Here is a 13,432-nt window from a genome sequence, read left to right as displayed (position 1 = left end):
TGACTCCTTTTGCTATTTTCAGCTCAACTTTTTTATGTACATCTAAGTGGTCATATCAAATTAATCTACTTCCACAAATAAAAAGTTTTCCCAGTTTCAGGCAACATGGTTCAGCTTTAGTAGGTGCTTTCTTTTCTTTATTCAGAGATACTAATTTTTAAAATTGATATTTTATAGATTTATTTTTAGAGTTCTAGATGAGCAAGTAGTAGAAAATAGTATATCTTAGGAATAGTTAATTACCACCTACTGCTAATAAAAATTATGATTTCAAGTATCATTTATAATTTACTACAATTTGCTGAGCACTAGAAGAGAATGCATAAAGGAAAATATCGAAGAAACCATTTGTATCATATAGACTTTATCTACTTTGTTTGTTTACTTGATTTTTTATTTGTTTATGTTTTCTATAAAAAAGAATGTAAAGAATATCTGAACTTTTATCTTCATCAAAAATCAATACAACAAACCAAAAAAATGAAATTAGGATGGTCAAGCAGTTTCATAAATTAGTTTAGATTTGTTTTAAGTAATCATTCTGAGCAAATGATCATTGAAAAAAAGTACCAAATATTTGCCATTTTATTTCTGAGTGAAATAGTTTAAAATGATCATCATATCCTACAGTTTAATTCAAAATGTTTACTTTAGAACTTTTCTGTTACTACTCATCAATTCTATGGATCCATTTTTTAACAATAAACAAATTATAAGCTTTAAAAATAAATGGTAAAACTTGCTGTGTTCAAGTTGCATTTGAAGGGAATACATTCTAGTGATTCACTTTTATGGAAAAGAATGAAGTTTTCAAGAGTTAAATATATTCATAATTTAATTACTCTGCTGAGACCTAAAAGTCTATGTCTTTGACTTCAAATTTTACTTTCTTTCTAGACTTAAAATTTAAGAATTTTAAATGTACAATGTGGAACTCAATTTTTAGAATACACTGTTGGAAAATAGCTAAAAGCCCTTCTATTTCTACATTTAGCACTTGATATATATGGCTTTTTGTCTGTTTTTTGTTTTACTCTGTAAATACTGTTATTTTATATTCGGATTATTTTTAATGAGTTTTCAGATACCCTTGGAAACTGGATAATGAAAATGTTATTTTTTACATTAAAATCAGTGTGGTTTTTATAGTGCATTAGTCATAAGTTTGTTAAAGGCTAAATGGCTATTTCATTATAGTAATTATAAACACACACTCTCTCTCACATTCCTACCTATTTTAATGGAAAAATGCAGACAGACATTATTAGTCAACTTCTGATACTCTGCTACTATTAAGTTTCAGACTTCTAAAATTGTACTTTGTGAAATTCCATAATAATAAGCCAACATTTTTTTGCTTTTTTTTAAACTACTCTCATTTCTTCTCCTGTATGTATCTTTCTATTTTACTCTTCCTCCTCTCTCTATTTTCCTCTTGCCTTTCTCCCTGCCTTTATTTTTTTCTTTTTCTTTCCTTTCCAAAATTCTTTCTTTTCTGACTGTCTGTTGTTTGTTTTTATTTTCATCAAAACAATATTTGGTAGCATTACCATTGCCCAGTGGTCACAAACACTCTGAGACATACATAGAAACATACAAAGACACGTTTGCACACACACTAGCACATAATTTAAAATAACCCTTCACTTACTTAGAAAATGTATTTTATTTCTTAGTTTAAGTCTCTTATTAGAATTGCTTAGAACGTTGATATTATGCAAACGTTTTTAGTTACTGTCTCTATTACATCAGGGGAGAAAAAGTTTTCCTAGTCTATCTCCCTGTGTCTAACTGAATAGGGATCCATATTGTATGAATTTCCACATAACCATAGCCATTAACATTACAAGATTAGCTGTAATAGCCCTGATATAGCAAATATCAGGGTTTTCCACTTTCCACTTTACATTTTACTCTTTCCGTAATGGGCTTCCCCGGTGGCTGAGTGGTAAAGAATCTGCCTATAATATAGGAGACACAGGAAACCCAGGAGATGTGGGTTTGATCGCTGGATCAGGGAGATCCCCTGAAGAAGGAAATGGCAACCCACTCCAATATTCTTGCCTGGAATCCCATGGACAAAACAGCCTGACTGGCTATGGTCCATAAGGTCACACAGAGTCAGACAGAACTGGGCACACACTCTCCCAAATACCCTGGATTCTGTTTCTGATCTAAATACTCAGGCTTAGCTTTTAGCTGACAGCAATAATGGGTTGATTCATGTTTTCAGCCAATTAAAAAAAAAAATGAACTAGATGATTTTAAGTTTATATGTGGAGTTTCTAAGAAATTTTAGTTTTTAAAATTGCAAAATTCTTTTGCAAACAGTTTTGCTCTCGGTGTTGGTTTCCATTACTACTTTAATGGAAGATATTTATCTTTTAAAGATGGATAGGTAGTTATGGAAACAATTAAGGTGCTTCACAGAATCTGGAAATTTGTAAAACATATTAATAAAATATATCTGCTACCAACTACTAGTTAAATAGATTAGGAGTGAGAAATTAATCTACCTTGTTTACCGTTGTCTTTGCATTTATCTTGACAAAGGTCATTAGAACCACAGTAAGAAACAGATTAAGAAATTTGTGGAAGTTTTTCCTGTCCCCCAACTTCTAGCAGACAGTGAACCTTAGAGAATACTTTAAGCTATTACTCTCAACATTTTTTTCCATTAATAGTTTAAAAAGCCAAATAAATTATTAACATGGGACAAGAAAAGAGTCTTATTAGTTTAAATTAGCCTTATTTATAAGGAAAACACATATTGCTCTACATTAAGCCTTACCTTGGGTCCTCTGCTTCATGAATTATGTGCTTCTGTGTCACGGATACTTGCACGCTTGATGATCTTGTAGGAACCCATAGCTGCTTCAGAGCACAATGGTGTGATATGAAGTGAGGCAGAAAACAGGAGAACCTTTGTCGCTGAGTCAGCTGCAAGAAGAAGTAATGTGTATGAATGTACAGTATAGGGAGATCTATGAAAGATCTACTCTCTTTCTCCCAAAAGACTCTGTTCCATGGTACAAGGAGAATTCAGTTCTATTTGGCAGACCTCCATGTCAGTTTGGAAGCAGTAAAAACAACCACAAAAACAAGTCTCATTTCTCAGTGTCTTTAATTCTCCATGTTTTAAGTAACATTTTAATTCTCATTTTTATTTCACTTTGTTCTAATAATCAAGAGCTAACACCCCTCTCCCTTGTATTGAGTACAATTTCCAGTGTAAGGATGCAGCTAAGAATGAATTACAGAGATGAGTCCAGTCATAGGTGCTATGCTTGTGTTTGTCACCGGTACAATTTGAAGGAAAGGCTCTATATCTCTTAATTGAGGCGGGGATGACTTTAATACATCAAGGAGGGCAAAGAACCCCAGCAGATGATGCAAATTTGTTTCAAAATGAGTATTATTAAATAATTCATGTTTTTAATATGGAGAAATTAGGTCATTTTTCCACTCCTCCCACAAATGTTCAATCTTAATATCTAAGTAATGAAACAACACAGAGAATGTTATCTATCCTGGTACTAACAGAGAATGCCAGTTATGACAGGCTCATTGTTTACTTTAACAGGTAATTTGTGGACTGGAATCATTTAATTGTTCTGAGTACATAATTACATGTCAGCAATTTCCAATTTAATTAAAATGTACAAATCTGAAGATTAAGGGAATTTTTGAATTATTAATCATTTTTCCACTAGGAAATCTTGTTGCTCTGCAGGAGATTTGTCCAGTGTACAACTATACGTATTTTTTTCCTTCTTTTTCGCAGACAGACAATTTTCCCGCAGAGCCCAATTACATGGGCAGCAGGCAGCAGTTTGTTCAAAGGTAAGGCCTATTAAATAACTTTCTCGGCTTCCCCATTTGCATTCGTGTCAAAATTGCTTTGCAAGAGTCTACACTTCAGGTTCAAACTTGTAGAGACAATACTTTCTCTTCTTTTTCTTTATATGTATTTCAGTAGCTCCACGTTTAAGGACCCAGAAAGAGCCAGCCTGAGAGACAGTGGGCACGGGGACAGTGATCAGGCTGACAGTGACCAAGACACTAACAAAGGCTCCTGCTGTGACATGTCTGTTAGGGAGGCGCTCAAGATGAAAACGACTTCAACTAAAAGCCAACCACTTGAACAAGGTGAGTGAAGCCTTCCAATGCTTACCAAGTATAAAGCTTAAGCAATATTAAACCTCAGAATACTAGTTGTAGTTTATCACCTTGGAATGGAGCTTTTATAATATAGCAAAATAAACATCAATACTTCAGTAACCACAGAAAAATGAAGTTCATGGATTCTGAAGTTCATGGAAGCCTGAAATCTTCCTAAAATGAGAACTTTTCCAAAGTCACTAGATTATACTTATTTTTATGAACATTTACTAACCTTTGCTGTTTTGCATTTTAGTAAAGGAAAATATGATATATGTTAACTAGATATGCACATTTTAATATATTAATTTAAAGATTAAATGAATAAATTTAACATATTCAGGTGAAATGAAAACTTGATTGAAATTGTATAGCTCTTAGCAGGGTTGGTATTATTTTTAGTGTGGGTTTTAGCTCCAAAGTCATTTTTCAAGAGTCAAATAACAGCTAAGCCAGAGTTCTGGCTCCTTCTTTTGATTTAAATCTAAGTCTTCCTGGATATCAAATAAACATGAACTTGTTTACTCTGATAGAGGTAAAAAAGAAATGCTTCTTCATGTATACATATGTCTTTTCTAAAAGTCTAACTTCAATTTATTAGCTTGATATGTCTTTTTATTAATTGTGATATTTTTATTGTTTTAAACACAGTACAATGTTAATTAATGATTCACCCAAAGAGAATTAAGCTACTCTTTTGTATAAGACTTAGATGTTGTGAAAAAGCTTTTTTATATCTAATTATAAAAAGTAAAAAGAACTGTTGCATAAGTTGAATTTCAGAGTTACAAATGCATATTATATTAGTTAATATTAGTTTTCAAAATATTGATGATATGCAAGTATGTTTGATATTTAAGTTTTGAGGAGCTATATTTAAACTATTTGAACTTATTTATTCTTCTAAGTCATTTAATGATAGATGATTCATAGAATGCAAATTTTTGCCTCTAGTGTAATCTCTCCTATCACATATACATCAGCAGATAGAATGCTTTTTATTTATCTAATCATGTTGAAATTTCAATTCAAATATGCACATACACACATATATATACATTCAATACAGAAATTAATTAATATATATATATTTAAGTTTCTGCAATCAATATAATTATGCTGGCCTTATTTTAAGAATGACCCTCTCCAAAGCCTTGTTTTCTAAGTAATAAATGCCAGATATATTGTAGCAAGTTTTTGCATAACAAGGCAATATTGTTTTAAAAATTACTTTAAACAAAAGTTATTTGAATACTTACCTAATATTTGCAGTTCTTGCAAATTTGAATGATTATTTGATGTGACATATGTGGTCTTTATGGGTTTGACTATACAAAATCATATAAATATTTTAGGCACATTTTAGGTAATGAATTTTTGGATTTTGGTATGTGAATACACAGCCTAACAGACTCGTCTACGTCTGTGATAAAGTGGTTTGCATGTAATTCATTGGCTACTATTTGTAAAGCTTCATAGAGTAAGTAAAGCATTTACATTTACTGTCATATCTTCATGAGAAAATTTGTTAATTAAAACCAGGCTGCTGCTCACTGCAACTACTGCTAAGTCACTTCAGTTGTGTCCGACTCTGTGTGACCCCATAGACGGCAGCCCACCAGGCTCCCCCGTCCCTGGGATTCTTCAGGCAAGAACACTGGAGTGGGTTGCCATTTCCTTCTCTAATGCATGAAAGTGAAAAGTGAAAGGGAAGTCGCTCAGTCGTGTCCGACCCTCAGCGATCCCATGGACTGCAGCCTACCAGGCTCCTCTGTCCACGGGATTTTCCAGGCAAGAGTACTAGAGTGCGGTGCCATTGCCTTCTCCCCTGATGCTCACTATGAACTTCTTAATTCCTTTCCATACACTGAATGAGCAATGTAATTGATAAGAATGAAAAAAAAAAAACCCTATAAGTAAAGGACATTTATGTCTGAAAATGTAGTTTATATTGAAAATCTGTTATTTTTTCCTATTTTGGTATCAAAAAGTAATATCTTAGAAGGGTAGCTATTAAAAGAACATATAGTTGATGTATATTTTAATTAATATTACACATAAAATAGCTTCTAGTCTACGAGTAAGAATGCCAATAGAGATGTCTCCTGTAAAAAAAGTAGTTTTCATGTATTAACAAACATGAGAAAATTATGAATCCGAAGGCCACACTGAGAAGATAATCTCTGAATTACATAGGAGACTGACTTGTACTTTAAAACATGATTTTTGAAGGATTAACTAAGAGTATTTGATTGATTGATGGATTTGGCTCATTAATTCATTTATTTAATAAATATCTATTAGATGCTTTCAATAGTAAGGAAAATTAGATACTTTTGGGACATCAGAAATAAATTTGATTTGGATCCTGCCTTCAAGAAACTGTTGGAGAAGGAAATGGCAACCCACTCCAGTATTCTTGCCTGGAAAATCCCACGGACAGGGGAGCCTGGCAGGTTATAGTCCATGGGGTCGCAAAAGAGTCGAACACAACTGACCGACTTCACACTTCAAGAAACTGTATGTAACTGTGGTAGAGATGGGAGACTCTCTCTGTGTCTCTCTCTCCTATCTCCTCTCTCATTTACCTGTATCTCTTATCTCCCTACCTAACTCTCTATCTACCTCCAATCTGTCTTTTTCTGTCCATCACCTAGACCATCTTTTTGGCTCCCTGGCTCCCTTCCCTTATGTTTTGTCTTTTTCCTATCTATGTATCTTATGTATACATCTATCTACCTACCTATCTAGATGCAGAGGAGGCTAGTATCTATTGTTTTTACTACTTACCATAAACTATGCTAACTTCATTTTAACATTAGCTTATTTAACCTGAAAACTCTAAAATAGCTAGCATTTGTATCTTACATATAAAAAAACTGAGCTTATGCGGAACTTGTTAACTTGCAGAGCAGGTTGAAATTTTATCTTAGATCTAGATATGACCAAAATTTATATCTTTTCTATAGAACTTTATCTCCAAATAGTCAAATTTACTCAAATATACATTCTGATTCATTGCTATGACTAGATATCAAGTAAACATTGAAGGTTAAGTTAAAACTTGAGTTCATGTATATGAACCTTGGGGGAAAATATCAAAATGACTTATATGCATTGAATTATTAGTGGCTAAAACATAATATTCTTTTTGGTATTCATTGCATTTATAAATAGATGAATATAGTTCCTCTCACATTTATAGATGTTAAGAAACTTTGTCAGTGTTCCATGCTGTAAGTAGTGAAGTCAGCATCAGAAATAAAATAGCATGCCTCCAGGGTTTGTCCTCTTAACCAATGCTTTATGCTATTCATATAATGAATGGTTTACTCAGAAAAGTAAATAAATAAATAGCAATCAGCCATTGTCTTGGTCATTGTAACTCTGTTAATTTATTTGAAAAGCACCGTAAGCGCCAATGCTAAATTAATTTAATGTACACCTATAAAGAGTAATTTCTTTTACAGATGAAAGAAGATGACAGCAGTATTCAAATAATTATCTCATGTCCAAGTTTCATATGTTAAACACTAATTTTTAATATCTTAAAAAAATCTCATAAAAATAGAAATAAATTTCCTTTAAAACAAAAAGGAAACAAAAAGAAACCTATTTATCACTTTTGCTCATTCTAAAATATTTATAGTAGTGTCTTAATAGTTTTTAAAAAGTTGTAGCATGTTATATTTCATATTTTTATATTAATTTAGTTGGCTTCTTCCCTTGTTTAAATTATCTCTATTAAGAAAAATAATGTTCTATTTCTAAATTAAAATACTATTTTAACTTAGAAATTAAAATCAATTTAAAAAATAATCTTCATATTTTCAATGGATATTTTCTATGCTAATAATAATTTCCCTTTGCAAAAGGTTAGTACATTTGAAATTTTATTTCATTAACTCAACTGTTGCTATTTTATTTTCTCTTTTGTACCATTAGATTTTTTCCATTTGTTTTATTCCTGTTATTTGTGTACTTTTGCTACCATCAGTTTAAGCATCCCAGATATACAGCACTAGTATGTGTTGCCCATTATTTTAGAAAAAAAAAATTTGAAAGGATTCAGTAGCTAACTGATGGTATGCACTATAGCTGAAGATAGCTTTAAGGATTTTATGTTAATAAACCCTCTAATAGAAATAAGTTATTTTAGTTTCTCTTAGTGTGATTTAAAAAAAAACACCTCTCAAAGAATGTACTTAGTTTCTTACTATTTGAGTTCAGTTTTCTGTCTGCCCTCTCTGTCAATAGATTTTTCCGCATATATTCTCCATCAAATATTAAATGTAAATAGGTAGGTTAATTGGTAGATAGAAAGAGGAGGGAGATAATAGTAAAACAATCTGAATGTTTTGGAATTCATATGGTGCCCATAGTAGCACATTCACACACACACACACACACACATACATATTATTTAATAAGTCGTTGTTTATCAGAATGACACAGAAAATTGACTAAAATACATTTGATCTTATTCTGCTGATTTTATATTTTGGAATGAGAAAAGCTAATTTATATCAAGAACTAATAAAAATGCATAATGTTACTTCTGTAAACGAGTCACAATTTTACAAAGAAGAAAAACTCTCAAAAATTTGTGAAGGTAATTTACAACTTATACCTCAGAATACCATTTATACTTACAAGGAAGTACGGTACCCTTGAATTTCTATGCATCAGAAGCCCTGTAAAGTATTTTGATTTTTAGCAATAATTGCTTTTTTTTTTTTTTAAAAGATGTAATAAGCTTTCCCTAAAATTCAGTAGTCACTATTGATTCCCAAATAATAAATGTGCAGTTATCATAAATGCTGACCAGCAATTTCTCTGAGCTTCTTATTGATAGCTCAGTGACTGTTCTCAATTTTTCAAGGATTATCGGTCTTCTGATATCTTTATGGGTCACTGAAACCAACTCCTTGAGTTGAAGTCTCACGCTAGTGGAGTAGCATTGTTCATCCTGAGTACTGATGGCCTGGCTTGTGCTAGAGACTGCAATGGAACACCACTCACATGGAATGCAATACCCTGTGGGGGCCAGATTGTTGGTGCCCTCCCTGGTGACTGGACTCCAGGACATTTCTGAGCCTCAGGAGTTGTTCCTTTCACATTCTTTTTTGTTTCTCATTTTATTTAATTGCCTTATGATTTCTTTTATTCTATTCAAGTCTCTGTCTCCCCTATTCTCTCTACTGCCAGAAAAATCTGACTTCTTAAATTATGTTCTGAATTCAAAACATTTCACAATGGAATCCCTGATTATAATCTAATAAAAAAATAGTCAGTAGAAAGTTGAGAATAAATGAAATAACCAAATAAAGTAGGTTTGCTCCACTGAATTCAGTTTTAAAACTAATTGCATTCTTAAGGGTTGCCTTTCCTTTTTCCAGAGGACATTCTAGAAAACTACAAAACTAAAGTTAAGAGATGTTTTTTTTGTAGCTGTTCCTTTTTTTCTTTAAGTTAGTATTTAAATGTTGCTTCTGGACCCCATATTTCATAGCAGGTTTATACTAGTTTCAATGACTGCAGTATTTGTTATATGATTTCAGAGTTTGGTGAGACTCTGAGGTCCACTCCTTTTAATCTCCCTCCCTAATTCACTGCATAATGATTGCAGTGGCACCATATTTTTAATTATGTCTGGAAAGGAAACAGTTTCTACAACCTCTGCTTTACCACGAAGGAGCTATTTCAGAAAGCAGTAGTAGGGAAACAGGAGAGTAGAGGTTGAGATCCTTGTTCATGCGAGTGAATGGGGAGCCATGCATTCAGGATCTGGGGGGAGCTTATTGAGACAGAGGGATGGGAGGCCAGACACAAATGTGACCTACATTACAATTTCCCCTAGAACTGACCCTGATTAGAAAAGTGCTAGCTTAGTACTTCAATATTCTCAAGCTTCTGTTCTGTTTTCTCTTCTGCATTATGGTTACCTTCGAATCAAGCAGTGTATTTTCCCAGGCCTACCCAGAACAGGCAACAGCAAATCTACTTCTACAGAAGTAAGAACATGAAGATGGTGACATGTCCATCTTCTCAGCAGCCATCTGGCAGTCTCTGAAAATAATTTTTAAAAGAAATGTTGCTATAAACAATAGGAAATTTGTCTTAGGAAGGGAATGGAAAATTACAGCCATATATAGGGGACGGGAAGGAACTGTTAAATATTTAATGCCAGAGAGAAATAATTTACGAAATTTTAGAGGAACTTCTGCTTTATGATTTGCATACATGGTGTTTAAGAAATTGTATTATTTGCCAAGAATTCATATTATTTTCAAGCCCTGTGAGTTTTTATTAGCCTGCATCTATCCAAGAGCACTGTAATATCATTTTCGCCACCTCCCTGTGCTGTCTTTTAGGACCTTCCAAATTCATCTGGCTTTACATTTTACTAGATAAAATATTTTTCAAACTGTGAGCAGCTTCACTTTATTTTTGCTTACCAGGCTTTGCAACTGTCCCATGGATCACCTAACTTTAAAAGTTTCAATGACATCTCTTTTTCTCATGTGCAAACATCTGCTTCTAGAATTCAGCATCTGGTATCATGAAAATAGAGAGATTTTATCACTCTCACATTTGTTGCTCATCGTAAAGCCTTTCTAACAAGTGTTGCATGATTTACTATAGACTCAATGTGATTTTGAGATTCTCTTGCTTTTAATAAGCACAGCAATGACTTTTGCTGAAACATCCCAATTAGGAAATGTTGGGAGAGTATTTCCCAAACTTTTGAAACTAGTTTTGCTGTATACTTGGGGCAACGGAATCCTCCCCAGCCTTAGAATTACACACTCTCAAATATTCCCAATCAACTAGAGGATTTTAAATTTTTAAATAATATTTATAAATAATCACAATGTATTTTTTAACTTTTATAAGTAAAATTCTATACTAGTCATATGCATTTTTATGAAAGCAGGAGTGTGCCCATAAATGCTAAAAATATAAAATGGTTATCAGCTCCTTTGTTAATTAAGAACTGCAAGAAAATCATGTCATTTGGTCTAAAACCTCCCAGTAATTTCCTGTTATTTCACTTTAATAACATGTTCTAATATTGCAGGTTCTCTATTCTTTTGAAAGCCATATTACAGAACTTCATGGTAAGAATCCTTGAAGTATAACTCCTCTATTGTGTATATAAGAAAACAGATTGACTTCCATGGGGCCTTCAGGCTAGCTGAAGAGGTAGTACTCATTCCAGGTTTATAATTTTCTGTCTAGAGCCCTTTCCATCCTTCTGTGTCATTCCTGTGTCACATTAATAGACACCTCAAAATCTCTGAAGAGGCACTTCAGATTCATCATCATACTTCTTTTCCTTATTAATCTGAAGAAGTCAACTGCCATACTACAGAGCTTGATTCTTTCATACATATTGAATGAATTCTTCACATAGTCATATATCTTATATATATTGAATAAAGATATTGAAATAAAGTTCCAAAAGGTCAATTAAATGTATCATTCCTTAAGCTATACACTAATGCTTCTGGATTATTTGTCACCAGGCATTCTGAAATAAATATTCTTTTCAATCTGGATACATTACCTATACCTCTCCTAACTGTGGGTCCTTGATACCTTCTTAGCATGCTAAGGAATGGTGGTGCCAAAAGAGATTTTCATTCATTCATTCAATATTTTAATAAATGATTGTGTCAAGGATACAAAGATATATGAAAACACAGGCTGGGTCCTCAAGAAGTTCACACCGTATTAAGGGAATTTGACACACAATCATGAGATTGGGGCACTGAGAGGTTTGCCCTGAGTATCAATGGAGTCAGGAGAATGGAAACCCTGCCCGGATTTGGAGGATCAAAGAACATTCCTGGAGAAGAAGACATCAGAGCTGATTCTTCAGCATATGTTTAGCTCATTTGGCAGAGTGAAGTTGGGGTGGGTGGGAACATGACAGGCACTCTCAGAAACACAGGAAAGGAAGTAGAGTTTGGCAAGCTGCTTAGAGGCATGTGAGCAGAGATGTGTGAGAATAGGAATGTAGAAAAGAGCCTGGGGAGGTGAGTAGAAGCCCAATGATGGGACCACTGAAACACAGCCCTGGGAGGTAACAGTTCAGACTTCTTCTTAAAGGTATGATAGTTATGGCAGTGTCTTGGGAAATAGGAATACAATTAGAAAGCTGGGCAAGTAACACAAGGCAAGACAGTATGAGCCCTAGAGTGGTAAAGAAAGGAATGGAACAAAGTGGAAGATTCAAAAGTTTTAGAATTGCTTAGTATTCACTTGAAATTGATTTTGATATAAGGATTTCTAAAGGAAAAAATGACTCTGTTCGTTTCCAAGGCAAATCATTCAAAATCACAGTAATCCTAGTCTATGCCCCAATCAGTAACGCTGAAGAAGCTGAACGGTTCTATGAAGACCTAAAAGACCTTTTACAACTAACACCCAAAAAAAGATGTCCTTTTCATAGGGGACTGGAATGCAAAAGTAGGAAGTCAAGAAACACCTGGAGTAACAGGCAAATTTGGCCTTGGAATACGGAATGAAGCAGGTCAAAGGCTAAAAGAGTTTTGCCAAGAGAACACACTGGTCATAGCAAACATGCTCTTCCAACAACATAAGAGAAGACTATACACATGGACATCACCAGATGGTCAACACTGAAATCAGATTGATTTTATTTGCAGCCAAAGATGGAGAACCTCTATACAGTCAGCAAAAACAAGACCGGGAGCTGACTGTGGCTCAGATCATGAACTCTTTATTGCCAAATTCAGACTTAAGTTGAAGAAAGTAGGGAAAACCACTAGACCATTCAGATATGACCTAAATCAAATCCCTTATGATTATACAGTGGAAGTGAGAAATAGGTTTAAGGGACTAGATCTGATTGACAGAGTGCCTGATGAACTATGGACTGAGGTTCGTGACATTGTACAGGAGACAGGGATCAAGACCATCCCCATGGAAAAGAAATGCAAAAAAGCAAAATGGCTCTCTGGGGAGGCCTTACAAATAGCTGTGAAAAGAAGAGAAGCGAAAAGCAAAGGAGAAAAGGACAGATATAAACATCTGAATGCAGAGTTCCAAAGAATAGCAAGGAGAGATAAGAAAGCCTTCCTCAGCGATCAATGCAAAGAAATAGAGGAAAACAACAGAATGGGAAAGACTAGAGATCTCTTCAAGAAAATTAGAGATACCAAGGGAACATTTCATGCAAAGATGGGCTCGATAAAGGACAGAAATGGTATGGACCTAACAGAAGCAGAAGATATTAAGAAAA

At 33.7% G+C, this 13,432-nt stretch overlaps 1 protein-coding gene across 3 annotated transcripts in view; it reads left to right on the top strand.

Annotated features, from left to right (window-relative positions):
- PCDH17 (protocadherin 17) overlaps window positions 1-13,432 on the top strand; it is a 121,185-nt gene that overhangs the window by 35,826 nt on the left and 71,927 nt on the right. For 2 of the 3 annotated variants that reach the window (XM_027557104.1, XM_027557106.1), the window contains exons 2-3: window positions 3,785-3,843; window positions 3,977-4,149. In XM_027557104.1, coding sequence (XP_027412905.1) covers window positions 3,785-3,843; window positions 3,977-4,149 — 232 coding nt within the window. The remainder of the gene's footprint in view (window positions 1-3,784; window positions 3,844-3,976; window positions 4,150-13,432) is intronic. The other variant, XM_027557105.1, reaches the window with a different exon arrangement.

The sequence above is a fragment of the Bos indicus x Bos taurus genome, chromosome 12 (genome assembly GCF_003369695.1).
Source record: "Bos indicus x Bos taurus breed Angus x Brahman F1 hybrid chromosome 12, Bos_hybrid_MaternalHap_v2.0, whole genome shotgun sequence".
Taxonomy (NCBI): domain Eukaryota; kingdom Metazoa; phylum Chordata; class Mammalia; order Artiodactyla; family Bovidae; genus Bos; species Bos indicus x Bos taurus.
The sequence above is the reverse complement of the archived record's forward strand: the minus strand, read 5'-3'. Positions and strand labels throughout refer to the sequence as shown.